This window comes from Bos taurus, chromosome 1 (genome assembly GCF_002263795.3).
Source record: "Bos taurus isolate L1 Dominette 01449 registration number 42190680 breed Hereford chromosome 1, ARS-UCD2.0, whole genome shotgun sequence".
In the NCBI taxonomy this organism is placed as follows: domain Eukaryota; kingdom Metazoa; phylum Chordata; class Mammalia; order Artiodactyla; family Bovidae; genus Bos; species Bos taurus.
In genome coordinates, this window is record NC_037328.1 from 146,069,542 (window position 1) to 146,092,876 (window position 23,335).

The 23,335-nt window shown below is 49.2% G+C and overlaps 1 protein-coding gene across 12 annotated transcripts in view; it reads left to right on the forward strand.

Annotated features, from left to right (window-relative positions):
• Window positions 1-23,335, forward strand: part of PCNT (pericentrin) — a 104,476-nt gene that overhangs the window by 67,785 nt on the left and 13,356 nt on the right. For 7 of the 12 annotated variants that reach the window (XM_015474068.3, XM_059890185.1, XM_059890201.1 and 4 more), the window contains 12 exons: window positions 4,807-5,520; window positions 6,415-6,511; window positions 6,959-7,027; window positions 8,306-8,460; window positions 13,069-13,263; window positions 14,438-14,611; window positions 15,218-15,413; window positions 16,172-16,394; window positions 16,684-16,834; window positions 17,269-17,862; window positions 22,087-22,292; window positions 23,072-23,174. In XM_015474068.3, coding sequence (XP_015329554.2) covers window positions 4,807-5,520; window positions 6,415-6,511; window positions 6,959-7,027; window positions 8,306-8,460; window positions 13,069-13,263; window positions 14,438-14,611; window positions 15,218-15,413; window positions 16,172-16,394; window positions 16,684-16,834; window positions 17,269-17,862; window positions 22,087-22,292; window positions 23,072-23,174 — 2,877 coding nt within the window. The remainder of the gene's footprint in view (window positions 1-4,806; window positions 5,521-6,414; window positions 6,512-6,958; window positions 7,028-8,305; window positions 8,461-13,068; window positions 13,264-14,437; window positions 14,612-15,217; window positions 15,414-16,171; window positions 16,395-16,683; window positions 16,835-17,268; window positions 17,863-22,086; window positions 22,293-23,071; window positions 23,175-23,335) is intronic. The other 5 variants (XM_059890208.1, XM_059890217.1, XM_059890223.1 and 2 more) reach the window with 3 other exon arrangements.

Consider the following 23,335-nt stretch of genomic DNA (forward strand, 5'->3'; position numbering starts at 1 on the left):
TTTTCCCTTTCCAGTTTGGATGCCCTTTATTTCTTTCTCTTGTCTAATTGCTCTGGCTAGGATTTCCAGTACTGTGTTGAAGGGAATTGGGCATCCTTTGCTTGTTCCTGATCTTAGAGGAAAAGCTTTCAATTTTTCATCCTTGAGTATGGTGTTCACTGTGGGTTTCTCGCGTGGCTTTTGTGTTGACATAGTTTCCTTTTGCTTCTAGTTTGCTGAATTGAATGTTGTGAAAGGGTATTAGATTTTCCAATGCTTTTTCTGCATCAACTGAAATGACATGCGAGTTTAATGTACCATGGTACATTAACTGATTTTTCCTGTGTAGAATTTAAGGAATAACTACCACTTAATTATGATGTATAACCCTTTTAATATACTGTTGAATTTGATTTGCTATTATTTTGTTAAGAATTTTTGCATAAATATAAGGGATGTTGGTTTATAGTTTTCATTTTTTTGTAGTATCTTTGGCTTTAAGGTAATGCAGGCCTCACAGAATGAATCAGGAGGCATTCCCTTTGCTTCTGTGCTAGGAAAGAGACTGCAAAGAATTGGTATAATATCTTTCTTAAATGTTTGGTAGAATTCACCAGTGAACTCATCTGGGCCTGGTGCTTCCTCCTTTTCAAAACTTGCTAGAAAAGTTTGAGAAGGATTGATAGTATTTCTTTACATGTTTGGTGGAATTCACCAGCAAAGGCATCAGGTCCAGTGCTTTGTTTTGTAGGGAGATTTTTTATTATTGATTCCATCTCCTTCTTTGTCTCCCATAACTTTTCTTGGCTTAAATTTATTTTATAAATAAATTTACATTGAAAGGGTCACCTGCTCTTCTCTGGTTACTGTTTGCATGGAATATCTTTTTTTATCCTTTTATTTTCAACCTGCTTGTGTCTTTGGGTTTAAAGTGAACTTCTGTGGACAGCATGTATTGAATTGACCACATAGTTCCTTAGGTTTTAAAGTTAAAATAAAAGGAACATTTTTCATTCTCACCAAGAACTTTATTGAACAATGTGGTCATCATTTTGTTCCACTACCTTCTGCCATTTTTCAGGCAACTTCATAATTCCATCTTCCCAAGTTTTTATCTTTTAAAAGTTGCCTTTTAAATTCTTCCATGGAATTGAAATTTTTTCCTTTGTAAAGACTGAAATGAATAGAAATCCAAAGGTGGAATGTCAGGTGAATACAGTGAATGATTTGGAACTTCCCAGTTTGTAACAGTTTTTGCTTGGTCATCAAAGAAACATGCGTTCTTGCTTATCCTAATGGAAGACTGTGACTTTTCTGTTGACTAATTTTGAACTGATTTTCATTGAGTGCTACTTTCAGTTGGTCTAACTGGGAGCAGTACTTGTTGGAATTTATTCTTTGGTTTTTCTGGAAGGAGCTCATGATAAATGACTACCTTCCCATCCCACCATATACACAACATTACTTTCTTTGGATGAAGACAGCCTTTGGTGTAGTTGGTGGTGGTTCATTTCAGTAGCCCTATGATCTCTTCCATTCCACATTATTGTGCAATATCTACTTTTCATTGCCTGTCACAATTTGTTTTAAAAATGAAACATTTTCGTTACGTTTAAGAATCACATGGGAAAGTATGGTCAAGAAGGTTCTTTTCACTTAACTAATGTGGAACCCAAACATCAAAGCAATTAACATAACCCAGCTGGTATGAATGATTTTCAACACTTGATTTGGATATTTTGAGTACGTCGCCTATCTACTGCATGGCATAATGTTGATTGGTCTCAATTAATATCTCTGATTGGTAACAACTTCAACCGGTCTGCCTGACCTTGGAGCATTGCTCAGTGAGAAACGTCCAGTATGAAATGTCACCACTTTTAACACATTTGATCGGTCACAGCATGGTCTCCATACACTGAACAAATCTTTTGCTTTTCAATTGCGTTTTTACCTTTCTTGAAATAATAAAGCATAGTATGCCAAAAATGTTGCTTTTCTTCCATCTTAAATATTAAAATGGCTACACAAAAATTCACCAGTTTTGATGTTTTATTAAAAATGCGTGCTGATATGACACAGTCATGATACAGTCTAACAAAACTGTTTCGAATGATGTTAAACACAGCTAAGCACTGCTAGAGCCACCTTACGGGAAGAAGCAAGTGGCCCTTCGGCCAGCGCGAGAGTCGGATCACATGTTCTTATCCACTCTGCCAGTCTCTGTTTTTGGAGTGCTTTATTTATCCATTTATATTTAAAGTTGTTGCTGATAAGGAATCCTGTGCTTTTGCCGTTTTGCTGTTTTCTTTATGCCTTACAGCTCTTTTTGATCCCTCATTTCCTACATTACTATCTTTTCTTGCATTTAATTAATTTCTTAAAATGGTGAAATATTTTTAAGTTCCTTCCTCATTACTCTTTGTGTGTGTTCTATTGCTGTTTTCACAATTAGCATCCTAACACAAAATACTGATTTGCATTTATACCAGCTTAAGTTTAATAACACATAAACTCTGTTCCTTTTAGCTCCATCCCCACTCTTTTTGGTTTTTGATGTAATAAAAAGACATCTTTATAACTGTGTGCCTCAAAACATAAACTAATAATTCCTTTCATTGCATTAATCTCTTAAATTATGTAGAAAACACATGTGGAGTTAGAAACTAAAGTTACAGTAATACTAACTTTTAGATTAATAACTTAAGAATATATATATTAGTCTTTTAAATCAGGATGAAAACAAACAATGCAGTTAGAAACCATTGTTACAATAATGTTAGATTTTATAACTGCCCATATGTTTACCTACTGAGATCTTTATATCTCTGTACAGCTTTGCATTACTGTCTAGGGTTCTCTTATTCCCCCTGCAGGACTCTCTTGAATGGAGGCTTCCCTGGTGGCTCAGGTAAAGAACCTGCCTGCCAATGCAGGAGACACAGGCTCAGTCCCTGAGTGAGGAAGGCCCCCTGGAGAAGGTGATGGCAACCTACTCCGATATTCTTGCCTGGGAAATCCCATGGACAGAGGAGTCTGGTGGGCTTAGCAACTAAACAACTCTCTTGAACATTCCTTACAGGGCACGACTTAGTGGTAACAACCTCCCTCAACTTTTGTTTATCTGGGAATGTCTTATTTCTCACTTCCTCTTGAAGGAGTCTTGCTGGATTTAGGATTCTTAGTTGACAGTTCTTCATCTTCTAGCCCTTTGAATATACAGACCCACAGTCCTCTGGCCTTCAAAGTTTCTGGTGGAGAGATCTGTTGATAATCCTATTGAAGATCTTTGTATACAACAAGTCACTTCTCTCATGCTGTTTTCAAGAGTCTCACGTTGGCTTTGTGTGAGTTTGATTAGGACATGTCCTGGTGTCTGTCTGAGTTCATCTTACTTGGAGTTGGTTGAGTTTCCTGGGTACTTATGTTCATATCGTTCATCCGATTTGGAAAGTTCATTCATTATGTCCCTGTTTGTTCTTTTTGCCTCCTCTCTCCCTTCTGCTGGGACTCCATCAGTGTGTCTGCTGGCTTGTTTAGTGGTGTCCCACAGGTGCCTGAGGCTCCATTTACTTTTCTCAGCCTCCTTCCCGGCCTTGGTCATTTCCGTCGTTCTGTCTTCACATTCACTAATTCTTTCTTCTGCCTTCTCAGATCTACCTTTGAATCCCTTTAGTGAGTTTTAAATTTCAGTTATTATAGTTTTCAACTCCAGAATTTCTTTGTGATTTTTTTTTTAATTGATGTTTCTATTTTGTTCATAACTTTTTTTTTACACTTTCTCTGTATTTTCCTTAGTTCTTTGAGCATCTTTAAGACAGTTGTGTTAGAGTCTTTATTCATCCACCATCGAGTCTATTTCAGGGATGATTTCTGTAGACATACTTTTTCCTGTGTAGGATCTATACTTTCCTATTTCCTTTTTTTTTTGGTGATTTTTGTTGTTATTGTTGAACACTGAACCCTTTTAATCTTACTAATGTAAACCTAGAAATCGTACTTTCCTTCCTTCTCAGTATTTGTTTTCTTGTTGTTGTTCATGTGGGGTTGTTATTTTTATTTTGGATTGATGTCTCTGTGCAGAGGATCAGGGTGAGATATAAACTTAGGTTCTCACATCTTTTCTTAGCCTGTTCCTTTTTCCAAGGCACATGTAGTCACTTTATAATTTCCTCTGCATGTGCAGTTGTTTTTGAATGTCCTAGGTTTAAAATTTTTCCCCAAAGAGGAAAACACTTTGGTAGGGATAAGAGGGCACCAGTCCTTTCAGTCCCCTGGAAGTCACTTTCACCAGGTGGGCAGGTGCAGCAGGCTGGCTGTCTCTGCTCCTCTGATCAGAAACAGCAGTCAGAGCGCCACTCCCAGTTTTTAGAGGACAGCCCACCCTGCTTCCTGCCAATGCTTCAGGGCACGTGCACAGCCGCCCCCAGGCCCTGGATTGGGGGTTGGGTGGTGCTTCTGTGCTAAGAGCTGAGAGCAGTTACCCTCTAGTCCTTCAGTAGACTGTAGACTTCCAGAATAGTCATACTGGACATGTTCTGCCAGTGGCTGTCATCCAGGGGAAAGGGGACCCTGGTGCTGCCTGCCCTCCCATCCTTCCAGATCTTCTCCAGTGGTTACCTTAGGGAACAAGTTTTAAGCTTTGAGCCCTTCATGGGATTTTTTAAAACTTAAAATCTTAAAGAGTCTAGAGGGACAAAGGGCTCATCATGGAACCACAGCCTTAATTGTTCAGACAGTCTCTGAAATTAGCTCATAAATAACAGGCAAATGTGGCAACATGAAATTCAGCCATTTTACTGTATGCATGTTCTTCCTTACCTGCAGGATAAGGGAAAACTACTGGAAGATTGTCGGCTACAGAAAGTTGATCTCATAGCTCAGGTGAAACAACTTCAAGAAAAACTGAACCATCTGGTGTGTTCCATGAGCTTCCAAAACATCGAGATGGAGGACTTTAAATACCAGCAGGCATTGGCATCTCCATGTGCTTTAGAAGATGGTTTGAGTGATGGTTCTGATAACAGTGAAGAAACTGACAAATCACCTCCTATTGATACATTTAACATCATATGGGATCTAGCTGAAGTCACTGGAAATTCGGATTCATTGATAAGAAATGAGCCAGATGCTCCCACGGGAGAGCAGGTCACTTTGCAGGACAGGTCACTCTGCTTGCAGAGCCACTTGCATGGGTGCTCCCAGGACCTCACCCATTCCCAGGGGTCCAAGCCCTTGAAGAACGTGCTCAGGACGATGGGCCTGTCCCCCTGGAGCTCCCCTGAGGTTGTCAGGGAGGACTCAACCCTTGAGCCCCTGCCCAACCTGCCCCTGACACCCTGCTCAGATGCCCTGAGCCTGCACAGCCTGGACACCTCGCTTTGGGATGGGACAAGCACCCACGTGCTCCAGGCTGACCAGTCGGGGCGGCTTTGTTACCCGGGCGAGTCAGCTGCAGGAACAGCCCCTAAGTGGGTGGGGTCTCCATTAGCTGCAGACGGCGTTCCCTCTGCCAACCACCATGCTCAGCGGGTGCCTGTGGTAAGTGGTCTTCCCAGGCTCTGTCCTGATCTGGGTCCATGGGATGCTGAAGGGCAGTTTGTTCACACTGGGCTGTGTCTCTGTGGCCGGGGGAGTCACAGCTGCAGCCATTGTTGGCTCACCTCTTGATGTGGCCATTTGGCCAGGCATGGGTGAGCACTTGGCACTCCCTTGGTCAGCAAGTGTAGGGACGGTCAGCGTTCTGCAGGACGGACCCAAATCTACTGTAATAGGAACATCCAGAGCACTTGGGTTGTTTTTAACAGTACATGAAATGCATTAGCCTTACTCAGATCCACTGCACGCCTGAGTTTGCTAAGTCACACTGGCTTTGGGAAGTGTCATCACAAACCCATCTTCGTGTGTGGTCTGCATATCAGCTCTTAGTTTAGAATATGTATTTTAGGTTTATTTTCAGTTGTATTTCATGTTTCACAGGCTCTACATATAATGTGATCAGTTTCAAGGACACTTCAATGTATTATTTTGGGGTTAGGTTATAGTTTATCTAACATAGCTTCGAGATTTTGTGTATCTTGGATTAGATGAAAAATAAATTATAGGATACATGCAATTTGAAGTATCCATGTATTACCACTCCATATCCATATGCTTCCATTTTGTATCCATATGCTCCCACACATCATGCAAAATTTTAAAAATCTAAAATATTTGCCAGTGAAACCTTTAAAATATTCCTAGAGAAATGTAGATGAGTTTGATTAAAACGAACGTTATGACCTTGTGTCCACCAGCTTTGAACCCTTTTCTGTTTGAGTTCTATGTGGGAAGGTGATAAATTGAGGTCTTAGAAAGTTTCCATCTGGGAAGTTCAATTCTATGATATAAAAATTATTATTTTGTGACCATTTAAAAATCTACGTGTTTGAACAGGAGAAGGATGTTGAAGATTTTATCATAACATCTCTTGATTCTCAAGAAAAGTCACGATCACCTCCTCTTGGGTTAGAAGGAAAAAGCGATGGAAAAAGTGAGTCAGCCACGAGCTTTGTTTTTACAGTTTCAGAGCACAGACTGGCCCGCGTCTCTGTGTCTCTGCATCTCTCTCTGTCTCTGTCTCCCCCCGGGTTTGTGTTCTGTTACTTGAGGACCTGAAGGCATTTGTTCCTGAGAAGGTCACATGTATTTCGCGGGGTCCAGTCCGCAGCACTGTACTTGTTTCAGGGGCAGCATCGAGTCCACAGATGTTCCTGAGGTTTTGTCCTGTTAGTGCCCTTTATAGAAACTAGCAGCGGCCAGCACCATGAATCCAGACGTCCTTTGCGGGGTGGAGACTGGAATGCAGGCCAGGTGCCAGGCACAGAGCTCCGGCCGTGAGGATCCCTGAGGTCCTCGGCAGGCCTGTTGGCGTATGTGAGCATGTGACTGTCTCTCAGGGAATTGGAAGCACAGTAATGGTGCTGCGCTCTTCCTGCAGGTCAGCTCAGATCCTGTGGTCGTACTGCCAGGCTTCATCCTGTTCCTTCTGAACAGCCAAGTGTCCTGGGTAGGTTTTCAAGACTTTGGAATGGTCTCTTCTCATGTTCAGATCCACTTAGCCTCTATCGATGGTTCTTGGTGGTCCTGCCTGTATCGTCACAGCGGTGGTCACCACACCATGGCTCCTGACCTCACACTTTTATAATTGTTAGATTTTTACAAGTGAGTTACCTCAAGGTGTTTTAATGAAGTCCTCCTTGGCTCCTGGGGCCCTTTTGATGACAGGGCAGCAGTGAAGTCCAGATCGGAGGCCGTGTCAGCATTCGCAGCTTGGGGCCAGCTCTTTCCAGCTGACGCTCTTGCTTCCCCCGGCAGCAGCTGCGCGATGTAACAGTGTGAGCGGCTGCAAGGTGCATCCCCATGCAGCCTCTCGTCCACTGTCCTGAGGACACCACATTCAGCTTTCAGAGGTTCACTCTAGTGTTTGTTCCTAAATCACAGCTTCGAGTTAAAGTAACAGGTCTCTGCCTCCTGGCAACAAACCCCGCCCACCTCCTGCCCTGATCCCTGGAAGCCCAGCCTGCACTTTCTGCCCCATCACCAGCCAAGAGAGCCTGCACTTCAAGGACATGTGTCCAAGTGCAGCTGTGTGCTGCCCTCCACGGCCTTCCCTGTGTTCTGGATGTGGTCCTCGCCTCGGGTCAGACCCCTCGTCCTTTCTGTTCTCTACAAGCTTCTGGAGAAAAGTGTGTGCGAGGTGCTTTCTGTACGAACATTGACATCTTCCTGATATGAGGCTTGGGCTTGACTGTGGGTGGGCAGGCAGGCAGGTTCCTGCAGAGTTTGGATCCCACAGTCCTGGGCCTGGATGTGGTGGGTGTAGCGCCTGGCCCCAGAGCGTGTCATCCACCTGAGAACGCCTCTTACTCCCTGGGTTGTCTCCCCTGAGCTTCCTCTCTGCTGTCGTCTTCATTCTTATTGACCACATGTTGGACCTCCTGGACTTAAAACTTTCTCTTTTTCCACATCTTTGTTTTCTTGTTCTCATATTCAAGAGAATTTTCAGAGCTTCTTAAGCTTCCTACGATTTGAATTCTGTTCTGATTTCTGATTCTTCCTTTTCTCGTGAGGCTTCCATTCCCCTTCCCGAATGATACTGCCCTTGTCACTTCTCTGGGAGTTTTAGCTTTTCTGATGTTTTCTGTTAGCTGCCTTGACTCTGTTTCTTCTGACTCTCTCAGTCTCTGTTTCTCCCTGTCTTTTGCTGTGTTTGAGTGCTCCTTGGCACATGTGAGAAGTTAGACTTCTGGGCCAGTCCAGCCCTGACTGTGCAGTGTGTTTCCAGGTGGTGGTGTGGAGTTTGCAGAACCACTGAGCCAAGGTTCGGGAAGACTGGGAGCTCCCACTGCCAGCCCCGCAGCACCCCCCGTCACCCCCAGGGACTGCCGACGGCCGCTGGACACCATGAAGGAGAAGGAAGTCCATCCGAAGCAAGTGAAGGTAGTGGCTGTGAGAAGGGGCCAGCTCAAGGGGCCTTCCCTCTGGCCCGTCAGTAGCTGTACCAGCCTCAGCCCTGCTCTGACTTTGTGCCTTGTGTTGTATTTCTGGGAGGAGAGATGCTGCTGTTGGGAGGGTCATAAGGACAGTTGTCCCAGGTGGGTACCCTGCTACACTGGAGGGGCCACGGCCATGCTTGGGGGGCCAGCGCCTCCCATAGTGCCTGTCACAGCACAGCACACAGTGGGCCTGCCCGCACAGTGTCGTCATGAGTCTCAAGACAAAACTAGATCTGTGTCCTGAGTCTAGTTAAGGTGTCGGAACTCACAACCCTGTTTGGGAAGCAGCTGTGGTTCCTGTTTGTTTGGCCTTGGAGGCTTTCCTGAGACGACCTGGGGGCTCTGTGCCAGGGCACCCGCAGAGGTGGGAGGGGCTGCGCTCTGCAGGCTCAGGAGAACCCACCCCGCTCTGCTTCAGGCCCATGGCGCAGAGATGTGTTTTCATCCTTCCCTGAGTCTCCACGAGGTGCTGTTCTTTGCTCTTGAGAAGGAAGATCTTTGCTTTTGGCTCGTACAGCCCAAAAAGAACGCATGTTTGGCATCGCATGGCATGGGCACACCCAGGATGTTGCCATATTCCCACTGCTACTGTTCTCAGGATGGTGGGAACGACAGGGGGTCCAATGAGTCTCTGTTTTGGAAGCCCAGACGGTCACCCTGAGCCACCCCCGGGCAGCTCCTGGGTCCCAGGGCTGAGTCCATATTGGCCTCTCACAGCTGTGCTCCAGAGGAGCACTCGGGTCAAGCTGGTTCTCTGCGATGAGGAGAGATGGCCACCCCATCGGCGTCCAGGGATTTAACCTGCAGGCAGAATATAAACATTTTTCTAGCTTAGCTGACACATGACAGCATAAGGATTTACATGTCTGTGTTGCGAAATGACCACAGTAAGGTCAGTTAATGCCTCCCCTACCCTGAAAGGCAGAATTCAGGGGGAACTTTTCTTCTGTCTTCACTTTAGAAATCTTTTTATGGCAAAACCATTGATGTAAACTTGGCTGAATAAGTAAATATGTCACTATTCCTTTTTTTTATATAAGATTTTTTTTTATTCTTTGGCCGTGCTGGGTCTTCAGTGCTGCTTGCGGGCTTTCTCTAGTTGCAGCGAGCTGGGGCTGCTGTTCGCTGTGGTGCGTGGGCTGCTCGGGTGTCTTCTCATTCAGAGCACAGGCTCCAGGCACTAGGCTTCAGTCCTTCAGTCGTTGTGGCTCGTGTGCTCTAGAGCGCCGGCTCAGTAGCTGTGGAACTCGGGCTTAGCTGCTCCACGGCATGTGGGATCTTCCCAAACCAGGGATCAAACCCATGTCTCTTGCATTGCAAGGTGGATTCTTAACCACTGGACTACGAGAGAGCCCCCACTGTCCTGTTTTATTCAGGTAGTAAGTGTCCACAAAGGAAGCAATTTTGACGTTAAGTAAAATTTTCTTTGAAATTCTATTCAAAATGATATTGTTTTTATTCCTGTAAGAATTGTAATTGAAGTAATATCTTGTAGCTGTTTCTTCTTTCTTTTTTTATATTCCTCAACTCTTTATATGATGTAAGACCATAAAAAACACGTTTCTGTTAGTGTTTCCCACCCAGGCAACCTCATATGAGGATTCCTAATTTTTAAAGAAGCCATTTGGTTGTTAGTGACCATGTTTTATGCTTAGGCTTTGACACTTAGTATTTGATGCTTAGGTATTAGAAATGAAAGAAAGAAACTCAGCAAAGCCCTTTTCGGAAGCGCTGAGGCGGTGGGAGAGAAACTCGGGAGTGGTCACCCCGAGGCGGCCTGTCCTGTTGGTCGGAGCCCCGCTGCCACGTTCCCTGCTGGCTGCCCCCGCCCTGCCTCGCAGTCCTCAGCTGGGCATGTGGACCTTCCACCCTGGGGCTGAGTCTCAGGAGCATCAGGCAGTCACAGCTCGGCCTGTCCTGAAGCTGGGGACACTGCTGAAGGTCCGGGTGGCGAGGGCAGAGGACTTCGTTCGTCACCACTGTTCTTCTCCAGTGTGTTTTTCAGAACATGTGGCTTCTCATCATGTGACCCACAGCCTGCGGGCTCCCTGTCCACTTGACCCTATCCGTCTCCCACCCCTCCTTTCCTGTGGCTGCTGTTTGCATCCATTCTGTGTCATGTACACTGTTTTTTAATGTGAAATTGTTTTAGGGTGTTAAAGATGACTGCTTTCAAAATAAACATATATTGTGGCGTCCAGCATATTTTAGTTTTTTAGCCGCATCATTAGATTTAGAGGAAAAACCTATTTCTGTTATAGTTGAGTGACTAGTTGTTCTCTCTCACAAGCCTCCAAGTTGCTCTTTTTGCATTTCCCTAAGGTGCCCTTGTGGAGCCTGTGTGTGTATGCCATGGGCTCGGTCCTGGTGCCCAGACACGATGTCGTAGCCCCAGCTTCTAGGAGGACGGCCCTGGGTGGGGGCTGCTGCCTTCCGCTCTCAGCTTCTGTGTGTAGGACAGACAGCTGGCAGGTGTGTCCCGTGTCCCATGGCTCTGTAACCACCCCTCCAAATCCCAGTGGTATGGAAGACCCTTGCTGTGCTCACAGACCCCGTGGTGGGGACTCTGGCCGAGCTGGGGCATGGGAGGGCTGCAGTAGTCAGTGGTCAGCCTCACACTGTCTGCAGGTGCCTCACCGAAGCACAGATGACTGTGTGGCCCTCGGGTCTTCCTCCTGGAGGGCAGCTTTTGTCCCAGAGAGCCATGGAGCCACCTGGCATCTTGCTGACCTGGCCGTGGATTTCCCTGAAATGAGTGTCCACCTGAGGGAGCAGGCGGGACGCTGGATTATAGGGTCTCTCTTGGAGCAGCTCACACAGAAATTCACTTGTCTCTGACAGTGGTGGTGGTGGTGGTTTAGTCGCTGAGTCGTGTCTGACTTTTTGCAACCCCACGGACTGCAGCTCGCCAGGCTTCCCTGTCCTTCACCATCTCCCGGAGCTTGCTCAAACTCATGTCCATTGAACCAGTGATGCCATCCAACCATCTCATTCTCTGTCACCCCTTTCTCCTCCTGCCCTCAATCTTTCCCAGCATCAGGGTCTTTTCCAATGAGTCAGTTCTTCGTGTCAGGTGGCCAAAGTATTGGAGCTTCATCTTCAGCATCAGTCCTTCAAATGAACATTCACGGTTGATTTCCTTTAGAATGGACTGGTTTGATCTCCTTGCTGCCCAAGGGACTCTCTAGAGTCTTCTCCAGCACCATAATTCGAAAGCATCAATTCTTTGGCACTCCGCCTTCCTTATGGTCCAACTCTCACATCCGTATATGATTATTGGAAAAACCATAGCTTTGATTATACACACCTTTGTTGGCAAAATGATGTCTCTGCTTTTTAATATGCTGTCTAGGTTTGTGATAGCTTTTCTTCCAAGGAATAAGTGTCTTTTAATTTCATGGCTACATAAGAAAGCTGAGTGCTAAAAAAATCAATGCTTTTGAACTGTGGTGTTGGAGAAGACTCTTGAGAGTCCCTTGGACTGCAAGGAAATCAAACCAGTCAATCCTAAAGGAAATCAGTCCTGCATATTCATTGGAAGAACTGATGCTGAAGCTGAAGCTCCAATACTTTGGCCACCTGATGGGAAGAACTGACTCATTGAAAAAAACCCTGATGCTGGGAAAGATTGAAGGCAGGAGGAGAAGGAGACCACAGAGGATGAGATGGTTGGATGGCATCACCGACTTGATAGACATGAGTTTGAGCAAGCTCCGGGAGTTGGTGATGGACAGGAAAGCCTGGTGTGCTACAATCCATGGGGTCACAAAGAGTCAGACAGGACTGAGCGACTCAACTGAACTGACAGTCACTGTCTGCACTGATTTGGGAGCTGAAGAAAATAAAATCTGTCACTGTTTCCACTTTTCCCCCATCTATTTACCATGAAGTGACGGGACCAGATGCCATGCTCTTAGTTTTTTGAATGTTGAATGTTAAGCCAGCTTTTGCACTTCTTTCACTTTCACAAGAGGCTCTTTAGTTCTTCTTCACTTTCTGCCGTAAGGGTGGTGTCATCTGCATATCTGAAGTTATTGTTATTTCTTCCTGCAATCTTGATTTCAGCTTGAGCTTCATCCAGCCTGGCATTTCTTACAATGTACTCTGCATGTAAGTTAAATGAGCAGGGTGACAATATACAACCTTGACATACTCATTTCCCTATTTGGAAACAGTCCGTTGTTTCATGTCCAGTTCTGTTGCTTCTTGACCTGCATACAGGTTTCTCAGGAGGCAGGTAAGGTGGTCTGGTATTGCCATCTCTCGAAGAATTTTCCGCAGTTTGTTGTGATCCACACAAAGGCTTTAGCTTATCAATTAAGTAGATGTTTTTCTGGAATTCTCTTGCTTTTTCTATGACCCAGTGGATGTTTGCAAGTTGATCTCTGGTTCCTCTGTCTTTTCCTCTGACTGTTACAGGAGGAAAGTTTGGTCAGAGCAGTGGACTCTGTTCAAAGGCTGTGGGGCAGCCTGGTGAGCCTTCATGGGTGACAGCAATGGTGAGAGGCTTCACGCCTCTTTTCCTTCTTTCTGAAATGTTTATCTGTTTCAGGCATTGCTGCAGATGGTGTGTGATGAGAGCCACCACATCCTGGCCCTGTCCGAATACCGAGAACCCCCCCACATCCTGAGCAGGAGCGAGCCTAGCGCCCGCCTCGAGTGCCTTCCATTGGGGGGCCAGGGCCTGCTGGAGGCAGTGCCTGCTCCCAGGGAGCATCCCACCCCAGGATCCCAGAAGGGAGAGAAGGTACAGGCCTTCAAGGTAAAGAAGAGAAGCAGTGGGCATGGACCAGTCAAGAAATGGGAGTAAAGGGACAAGAGGCAGGTCAGCGGTAGGCGGGGAGGCCATGCCTGGTCAGCCACTCTCTAACTCGCATCCTTTGGGCTCCAGCCCCATGTCAGCACCTTCCTGACCCTGTTCAGGCAGGAGAGGCTGGGTGAAGAGGCGCGACGGAGCTCTGCTGGCAGCTCATGATGGAGATGGGTGTGGGGACGGGGTCTGCGACCACAGGGTCTCAGTGTCCACTCCTTGACTGAGAGGCAGCACGGAGGTGAGGGACAGATGCTGAGTCCCCACGCACAGGGAGCCGGCTGGCCTTGGAGCGTGGCTGCAGCAGTGGGCAGACCCCGAGCTTTAGGGGAAGGGTGCAGGCAGGCCCAAGCTCGCCAAAAGGCAGCCAGGCTATGCATGGTCTATACAGACACACCTGCACACACACACACACACACCCACACACGGACCACATAGATGCACCTGCGTGTGTGTGTGCACAAACACACGGCCTGGCTTTGTGTACACACACGCAGACACATATGCAGACACACTCAGGGCCTGGCCTCTCCTAGCCCGGGGGCTCGTGTACACACACGCATTCGGCCTGCCCTCCCATAGTCCCAGGCTCATGTATACACAGACACACACAGACACTCAGGGCCTGGCTTCCCCTAGCCCCAGGGCTCATGTACACAGACACATACACAGACACACACACAATTCAGGGCCGGGCCTCCCCTAAACCTGGGGCTCATGGACACACATACACACAGATACACACACACTCGGGGCCTGGCCTCCCCTAGCCCTGCGGCTCATGGACACACATACATATGCACCCACACACACACTGACACTTGGCCTGGCCTCCCCTAGCCCCTGGGCTCATTACACACACACACACACACACTCAGGATCCGGCCTCCCCTAGCCCTGGGGCTCTGGTATAGCAGTGGGAAGAGGTTTGCTTGCTGGTGTGTGTTCCGTCTTTGCTGGGGTTGAGGGGTTCTCTGCCCCCAGAGGTACCACTTGCTCCTGCTGTCCAGGGTGCTTGAGGTTGTGCATGTGTCCCTGTCAGTCAGGTGGGTCCTGTTGAACCTGCAGGATGCGTCTGTAGGAACATGGGTTTTTTGCTTTGATATTTTAGGCATCTTCCAACGTGGGCCTGGACTGGAAGGGAGACTTCCTGCAGACTGTACAGGAGGCCTTTGAGAAGGAGTGGGAGATGCTGAGAGTGGAGCTGTGGCCCCAGCTCTGTGGCTTGGGCCCTGGGGGCTGCGGCTCCCTGCTCGAGAGGCTGGAGAAGGTGGTTCATGAGCAGGTAAGCTGTGCCCCTACATCCCCCGCAGCCAGTGCTGACACAGGGGTGACAGAGCATGCTTCAGATGTGAATTTCAGTTCCTGTATTTCACTTGACCTTAGAGGCAGTGACTGCTCCTTTTAATGCATGATATTCCATGAAATGTAAAACTCAATGCATTTATTTTCCTTCAGTATCTCTCTCTGTTCGGAAAATAACTGTCCTTTCCCTGAAAACAAATCAGCAATTCTAGGCAGCCCAGCCGCAGGTTATGAGCGCTGAGCCCAAGGTCAGAGGGTCAGCACCGCAAGGCCCTGGGAGTTCTGTTCCCGCCAGCTTCCCCATCTCCCTCCCTCACCCCGCCCCCCACCCTGGCAGAGAGGGTCAGGGTGCGTGGCAGGTGTTGACCTGGCCCAAAAAGTGAGACCAAGATGCTGGGGGGGGAGCCTCATGCGATCTGAGAGTCTGAGTGCCACTGTGCCCACACTCACACCACACAGTCGTCACACACATCCTGTGGCAGCGATCCTGGGAGCAGGGGCTGCTCCGGCTCAGCCCCCAGCCCTTGGGAGCCCCTCTCCTGCCGTGTCTGACGTCCCCCTACCCTGCCTCTTCCCCCTGTCTCAGGGGGACCAGCAGGAGAGGTCGTTGGAGCACCTCTGCCTGTCAGACAGGAGCAGCCTGCTGTCGGAGATCCAGGCTCTGCGCGCCCAGCTGCGGATGACACACCTGCAAAACCAGGAGAAACTGCAGCAGCTGTGCACGGCGCTGACCAGCGCGGAGGCCCGCGGGAGCCGGCAGGAGCACCGGCTGCGCAGGCAGGGTGGGTGTGACCCCGACACTCGCCTGTTGGGTGGTGTGGGCGGGGCGGCCAGCCCCTCATCTCCCCAGGCCACCAAGTGCGTGGTCTGCGAGGCTCTCTGGAGCTTGCACGTGCACCTCTGGGCTAGTTTGAGAGTGTTTTGCACCTCTGTTCCTGAGGGTCCTGGTCTATAGTTTTTTTCTTCTGGTTTCAGTGTCAGGGTGACGCCAGCCTCCTCCTTAGTGTTTGGAGAGTTCTCCAGCAAAGCCATCCAGGCTAGATTCTCTGGTAGGAGGAGTGGCAGGTGGGGTGGCATTTCAGGATGACCACGGGATGGTCACACCAAGCTTCATGCGCTAGGCAGGGTGGGCTCCATGCAGGTCCATCTTGGCTGAACTCCAGCTTCTGTCCCTGGGAGACCAAGGCCTGAACAGCACAGGGGTCAAGAGGGCACGTGCCCCGCCCCCCGCCCCCAGTCACATTACATGCCTTGCATGGCTGGGTGGTCCTACTTGCTCTCCCCCAGTGTGTCTCTGGAGGCTCAGCCGGCCATAAGGTGAGGCTGGCGGTGGTGTGAGCAGAAGGCATGTGTCCTGAGTATCCTGGTGCAGTTGTAAACAACAGCTTCAGGGTCACAGAAACTTCCTGTCTCCCCCTAGCCCCCTCAAAGTGAACATATTCCATCCCTGTTAGTTTGTTACTAATGGTATGCTAAGTCATTTGTGTGTTCACTCTGGACTCATGAATAACGCTATTTTAATTTGTTTAATCTTTTTTAGTTGAATTATTGGCATATAAGGTTGAGCAGGAAAAATGTATAGCAAGTGACCTGCAGAAAACCCTGAACGAAGAGCAAGAGAAAGCAAATAATGTCCGAAAGCTGCTGGTGGCAGAGCAGAACGCTGTCAGAGACCTGAAATCCGAGCTCTGCGAGTGTCGACAAGACAACGAGCGGCTGCTCAAGTCCCTCAACGATGTGCAGAAGGAGGTCCTCCAGTTGAGGTGCGGCCCTCCTGCAAGGCTCCCCCTTCTAGCTGTCCTGTCTTTAGGCTTCTGGGCAAAACTCAGTGCATGTTGCGTGGTTCCCACCACCTTCTTCCCAGCCTTGAAGTGAAAGGGGATGTCTGGAGCCAGGTTTCCCCCCATGTCCTGATCTGTGTGGGGGAGTGCCGCTCTGCTCCCATGGGTTGGTAGGGGTTGGGGACTGAATGCACAGTGGGGCCCACCCGCCGGGTCCTTGGAGCTCCTGGCACTGGCCCACGTCCCTTTGAGAGCCCATGTCTCCACTCAGGTCCATGCTGGATAGTAAGGAGAGTGACCTGCAGGCAGCACTGCAGCATCTGGAGGGTGAGCGCATGAAGGAGCAGGCCCTGCAGAGCCAGCTAGAGGAGGAGCGGCTGCAGCACATGCAGAGAGAGGGCCAGAGTGCCAAGACCCTGGAGGTGATGGGGCTCAGGCCCTGGGGCCTGGGTTGGGGCTGTGAGGGGAATCCCTGTGGGCATAGACACGTGTGGCCCCCACCACCGCCACATAATCGCTTCTGCGAGGCTAGCGCAGCTTCAAAGCCTTGTGGGCACCCCACCCGTGTACTGAGGAGGCAGAGAGCCAGCACCCCGTGGCAGCCATGTGGCTGTGTGTCAGGGGTGTCCCCCAGGCCTGGAAGAGCTGAGCACCATGTGGGGTCCAGGGCTGCAGGTTTGAGGGGGAGGCAAATTGGGTGGTGGCCCTGTGCTCAGAAGAGCGCCTCATCCAGAGTCACAAGGCGGGTGGTTACTGCTTGCACCCCTTCACCCAAAGGAGAAGCTCTGGCTTCGAAAACTGGCTAGATGCTACTGCTCTTGGTTTGATCTTTCTTGCCTCACTGTTCCTGACGCAGGAGTTAAGGGCGTCTTTGGAGCAGCAGTGCGCCCAGAGCAACCAGCTATGCGTGGTGCTGAAACACGAACAGACAGCGAAGGACAACCTGCGGCAGGAGCTGCAGATCGAGGCGTCACGCTGTGAGGCACTGCTGGCGCAGGAACGCGGCCACATGTCTGAGCTGCAGCGGAGCCTGGAGGCTGAGCGGGACCGCGCAAGAGAGCTGTCAGAGGCCCTGCAGCACGAGCGCATCCTGACGGAGCGGCTGAGCCGGCGGCCTCAGGAGAGGCCTGCACACCAGGCGCTGCTGCAGAAGCTGCGGGCCCAGGAGGAGCATGTGCGCGAGCTGGAGGTGGCGCTGGAGGCTGCACAGCGGCGTGCCCTGGAGGCCGAGGCGCATGTGCACCGCGAGGAGGTGGAGCGGGAGCAGGAGGTAAGTGCGGCACCGAAGACGCCTCCGGAGACCCTGCCTGGAACACGGGAGAGGCCGGCGCGGGGCCGGGGACGGGTAGAGCAGGACGCATGCGAGGACGTGAGGACAGGAGCGGAGCTGAGGCCCAGCCGAGCGGACACACAGCCGTGGAGCAGGTGGCAGAGAGACAAGGAGACGCTGGTGAGCGCGCCTGTGCTGGCCCCGGACTGCCCCTCGGCCTGGTCGCTGCAGCCTGGTGGCAAGTGGAGCCAGGAGCTTGTGTCCTCCTACCTTGTTCCTTCCCAAGGTCGTTGTGAATCCTCAGGCCCAAGCAGTTCCGTGTGTCTCCATGAATGGCGCTTCGGCTTCTGTGTTAAGACCCTTGGGGTCTCGGTAGGAATTGCACTGAGTCTGCAAAGTGCTCTGGGGGTGTTGTCTCCTCAACAGTGTTAAGTCTTCCCATTGGAGAAGTCTGAGGGTCCATTTATTTGCTCAGTTGCTTTATTTAGATCTTTGTTTTATCACTTCAGGTGGTAAACCTTGCATTTCTTTTGTTTATTCCTAAAGGTTATATTTTGATGCTGTTGTAAGTGGTGTTATTTTTTACTTCTGTTTTCAGATTGCTTGTTGTGACCGTGTAGCAATGCAGGTGACTTCCATACTTGGATCTGGTGTCCTGCCACTTCGCTGAACTGGCCTATGAGTCCCAATATTTTTAATACATTCTTTGGAATTTTCAACATTGAAGACCATGCTTTTTGCAGAGAGGCATAGTTTTGCTTGTTCCTTTCCCACCTGGAAGCCTTCTCTCTTCTCTTTGCCTGACTGCCCTGGCCAGAACCTACAAGAGTGCTGAAGCAGGCGTGAGGGCAAGGGTCCAGCCCCATTGCCGATCTTGGGGGAGCAGTCGTCTTTTACCACTGACTACGATGGTAGTTGTTTGGTTTTTGTCGCTGCCCCTTATCAGAGGAAGGTCCCTTCCATTTCTAGTTTATTCAGTCTCTTCTAGTTTATTTTAATATTGAGAGTATTGGGTGTGCTCTTTCACTGTCTTTTGACATTTACGGCTTTTATGCTTCCGTTGTGCTTCTGAATTGATTGATTTTCATATTTTCAGCCATCCTGGCCCTCTTGGGCTGCATTCCTCTTGAAATTGGTGTATGTGAGGTGCTTAGCTGCCCAGTTGTGTCTGACTCTGCGACCTTATGGACTCTACGCAAGAATACCGGAGTGGGTTTCCATGCCCTCCTCCAGGGGATCTTTCCAGCCCAGGGGTCAAACCCAGGTCTCCCACATTGCAGGTGGATTCTTTACCCTGGTGGCTTAGACAGTAAAGAATTTAGTGTATAATTCTTTTTAAATTAGTGCTGAATTCAGTTTGCTAGTATTTTGTTAAGGATTTTGCATTTATATTTATGAGCAATATTGTTCTGTAGTTTTCCTGTGTTTTTGGTTCTGGTATCAGGAAGGTCTTGGCTGTGCAGAGTAGATTTGGAAGTGTTCTCTCCTTTATCTTTTGGATAGATCTTAATTTTAGATACATTATATGTCATCCAAAAGTATTTGTTTCTGAGGATATTATATTCTGTGTTTTCTCATGAATTCACTTTTATTTTGTTCTTTTAAAAATATTTTTTAAAATGTTGAAAAAATTACCTTTGTAATTTCTATCTTTGTGTTTTGTCAAATTCTAAGAATGCTCAAACTACTGCACAATTGCACTCAGCTGACACGCTAGTAAAGTAATGCTCAAAATTCTCCAAGCCAGGCTTCAGCAGTATGTGAACCGTGAGCTTCCTGATGTTCAAGCTGGTTTTAGAAAAGGCAGAGGAACCAGAGATCAAATTGCCAACATCTGCTGGATCATGGAAAAAGCAAGAGAGTTCCAGAAAAACATCTATTTCTGCTTTATTGACTATGCCAAAGCCTTTGACTATGTGGATCACAATAAACTGTGGAAAATTCTGAAAGAGATGGGAATACCAGACCATCTGACCTGTCTCTTGAGAAACCTGTATGCAGGTCAGGAAGCAAGAGTTAGAACTGGACATGGAACAACAGACTGGTTCCAAATAGGAAAAGGAGTACGTCAAGGCTGTATATTGTCACCCTGCTTATTTAACTTCTATGCAGAGTACATCGTGAGAAACGCTGGACTGGAAGAAGCACAAGCTGGAATCAAGATTCCTGGGAGAAATATCAATAACCTCAGATATGCAGACGACACCACCCTTATGGCAGAAAGTGAAGAGGAACTCAAAAGCCTCTTGATGAAAGTGAAAGAGGAGAGTGAAAAAGTAGGTTTAAAGCTCCACATTCAGAAAACGAAGATCATGGCATCTGGTCCCACCACTTCATGGGAAATAGATGGGGAAACAGTGGAAACAGTGTCAGACTTTATTTTTCTGGGCTCCAAAATCACTGCAGATGGTGATTGCAGCCATGAAATTAAAAGATGCTTACTCCTTGGAAGGAAAGTTATGACCAACCTAGATAGCATATTAAAAAGCAGAGACAGTACCTTGCCAACAAAGATCTGTCTAGTCAAGGCTATGGTTTTTCTAGTGGTCATGTATGGATGTGAGAGTTGGACTGTGAAGAAAGCTGAGCACCGAAGAATTAATGCTTTTGAACTGTGATGTTGGAGAAGACTCTTGAGAATCCCTTGGACTGCAAGAAGATCCAACCAGTCCATCCTAAAGGAGACCAGTCCTGGGTATTCATTGGAAGGACTGATGTTCAAGCTGAAACACCAATACTTTGGCCACCTGACCTGAAGAGTTAACTCATTGGAAAAGACCCTGATGCTGGGAGGGATTGGGGGCAGGAGGAGAAGGGGATGACAGAAGATGAGATGGCTAGATGGCATCACCCACTTGATGGACATGAGTTTGGGTAAACTCCGGGAGTTGGTGATGGACAGGGAGGCCTGGCGTGCTGCGATTCATGGGGTCACAGAGTCGGATATGACTGAGCAACTGAACTGAACTGAAAAAGGTTTTAAAGCGCACAAAGAAAACCAATGGCCTGGTCCTTTTAATGGTTAGCCTGCCATTAAATGGTCAAAAAATAAATACTAGTGAGATATTCACACACTATTGAGTTCACCAATTTAAATTTCACAGTTCAGCAATTTTTAGTATATTTAGAAGTTGTGCAGCCATCACTCAGTTGATTTTAGAACATGTTCATCTCCCAGGATGAACCTGTGAGCAGGCACCCCAGCCCCGGCACCCGCTGACTGACTTTCTGCCCCTCCTGGACGGTTCATATCAGTGAATCATAGGTGTGTAGCCTTCTGTGTCTGGCCCCGCTGTGGTGGTTTCCAGGTTCATGTGTGTTGTGTGTGAGTAATGCGTAGTGTTTCTTGCGGGGTTAGACAGCCTTGGACTTAGTCACGTTTCATCACTAGAGGTCTTGGCAGTGGAGGGGTCGTCTGGGGCTATGGCAGAGGGCAGAGCCTGGCCGGGGGGTTTCCTGATGGAGGAGCTGAAGTCATGGCCCTGGTTGGGCTTTGGTTATTCGGGGCCCCCAGAGTGAGTTCCAGGAATGTATGATAACGTAGTTACTTAAAAAATAAATACAAAGTGTTTTCCAAGTTAAATTATTAACTGTCCTTCACAATGTACCTTGATATGTATTTTTTATTAAGAACTATGTTGTCATTTTGGTGTTATTTTTACTGCAGGCAGTTAACTTGATCCGGACTATTGGGTCTTTTTCTGGCCATAATGGCCCAGGCTTCTTATAGTTACTTCAGGGCCAATTTCATTTTTTTTTTTTAAGCAAATCGGCAGGTCCCTCAGTTTTGTTCCTTTTTCCTCATTTGGAAAATCAATAAAGACTGCCATTTCCTGAGGAGGTGATGCTGGGGAAGGGTTGGGAGGTGCTGGGTGGAGAGTAGGCCCAGCCCATGTGCTGGCCTGAGTGGGGGCGGGCCAGGCCTGCACCTTCTTTGCCTGGTCTTGTCTGGTCCTGCCTGGCTGTCTTCGGTTCCCTGGAGCCCCCCTCCCTATGCCTCCTCCCTTGGGCACTGGTCCTGGGCACCAGGCAGGAAGTGGCTTGGTTCCTCCACAGTGGAGGGCACGTCACAAGGGGGGTGGCAGAGAGCCTCATGACCCAGCCTGCCCTCTTGTTGCTGGGGCACCTGCAGAGGCAGAGGGGTGCTTGGGCTGTGGTTCCCTGCTACCATCACCCCTGTGTGCGTCCCATCCCGGGCCCTGTCTGCGGGTCCTCGAGGCCTGCCATGCAGCTTGTCTGGGGCAGGGCCATCCTCCCCTGACTCCTCCCCCGACTCAGCATGGTACCCAGAGTCTCTGCCTAGAGCACGTCCGGTCAGTTCGGGCCGGGAGGGCAGCCTCCGTGCTGCACCCTGGGCCCCGTCTCTGCCCTGGGCTGTGTGTGAAGTTGCTTCCTCGCCCACAGCGGGAGCTGGAGCTGCAGCGCCAGCGGGATGAGCACAAGATCCAGCAGCTGCAGAGGACCGTGCAGGAGCTGCAGGCGCGGGTGGCGCTGCCAAACACGGAGCCAGAGCACCTCCGCGAGCAGCAGCGGGGCCTGGAGAAGGTGCGGCAGCAGCTACTCTGCGCTGCAGGGCTTCTCACCAGCTTCATCAACCAGACGGTGGACAGGTAAGTGGCTCAGGGCCCACCCCCTGCTGCCTAGCACCTGTGGTGCCAAGAAAATCCTGCATTTGGGGCATGCCTTTGATTGAGGTCCAGGTTTTAATGAGACAGACTCTTTCTCATCCCACGTGTGTGGATAAATTCATCCACAGTGTTCTCTTGAAAGATGACCACAGGATATGGGCTTGCCTTCTAACGTGACAGACGATTGGGTGTCTCCACGCCCCTTTATAAGCACTCCACGCCCCTTTATAAGCGCTCCCCGCCCAGAGGGTCCGGCCCAAGCCCAGTGCTCCAGGGTGGGTAGTGCCCTGTGTCTGTGCAGGGTTTGCCTTGCCTGAGGCCCTGGGGCCGCTGTGCCTGGGACCAGGATGCCTCTGCCTTGTCGAGGACCCGAGACCCTGCTGTTTGGTGGGAAAGAACATTTATTTGCCCTTTTCTGAGCACACAAAAGCTCAGCCGCTACAGCCCCTCTCCTGTAATTGAGTTTAGTTATTGGAGCGGTGAAATCTCGCTTAGAATAGCTGACCATCTCTGAGTAGCCGACTCAGAGTCCCAACAGAGAGCAGCAGAGGGAGAGGGACTCACTGAGGGAGCCTCAGAGGTCAGTGGTCAGTGGCTGGAGGTTTCTGGCTTCACAGACTGCCCACCCCCAGGCTGCACTGTATCCTGGCTGCCACAGTCACTGCAGAGCACCCTGGGTGCTGTGCGGAGTACCTGCCTAGCTTTGGGTGTCTACCACTGGGAGCCGTGTGCACCTGCTGAGTGTCTGTGTCCTTCTCCAGGACGATCAGTGATTGGACGTCGTCAAATGAGAAGGCAGTGGCATCTTTGCTGCACACGCTGGAGACACTGAAGTCTGAATTGGGCACGTCTAGCTCCTGCCGGGTGAGACCAGCTTTCTTGTTCACTGTGGCCAGTCCTGCCTACCCCCCATCAGCCTGTTTTATGGTTGGCTGAGGGCACTGTCCACGGTGCCCATGGTGGCGCTGGTCTGTCCTGCTCTGTGGCTGACGGCCCTGCACTTGTACTGAGATGCTGGGCTGAAA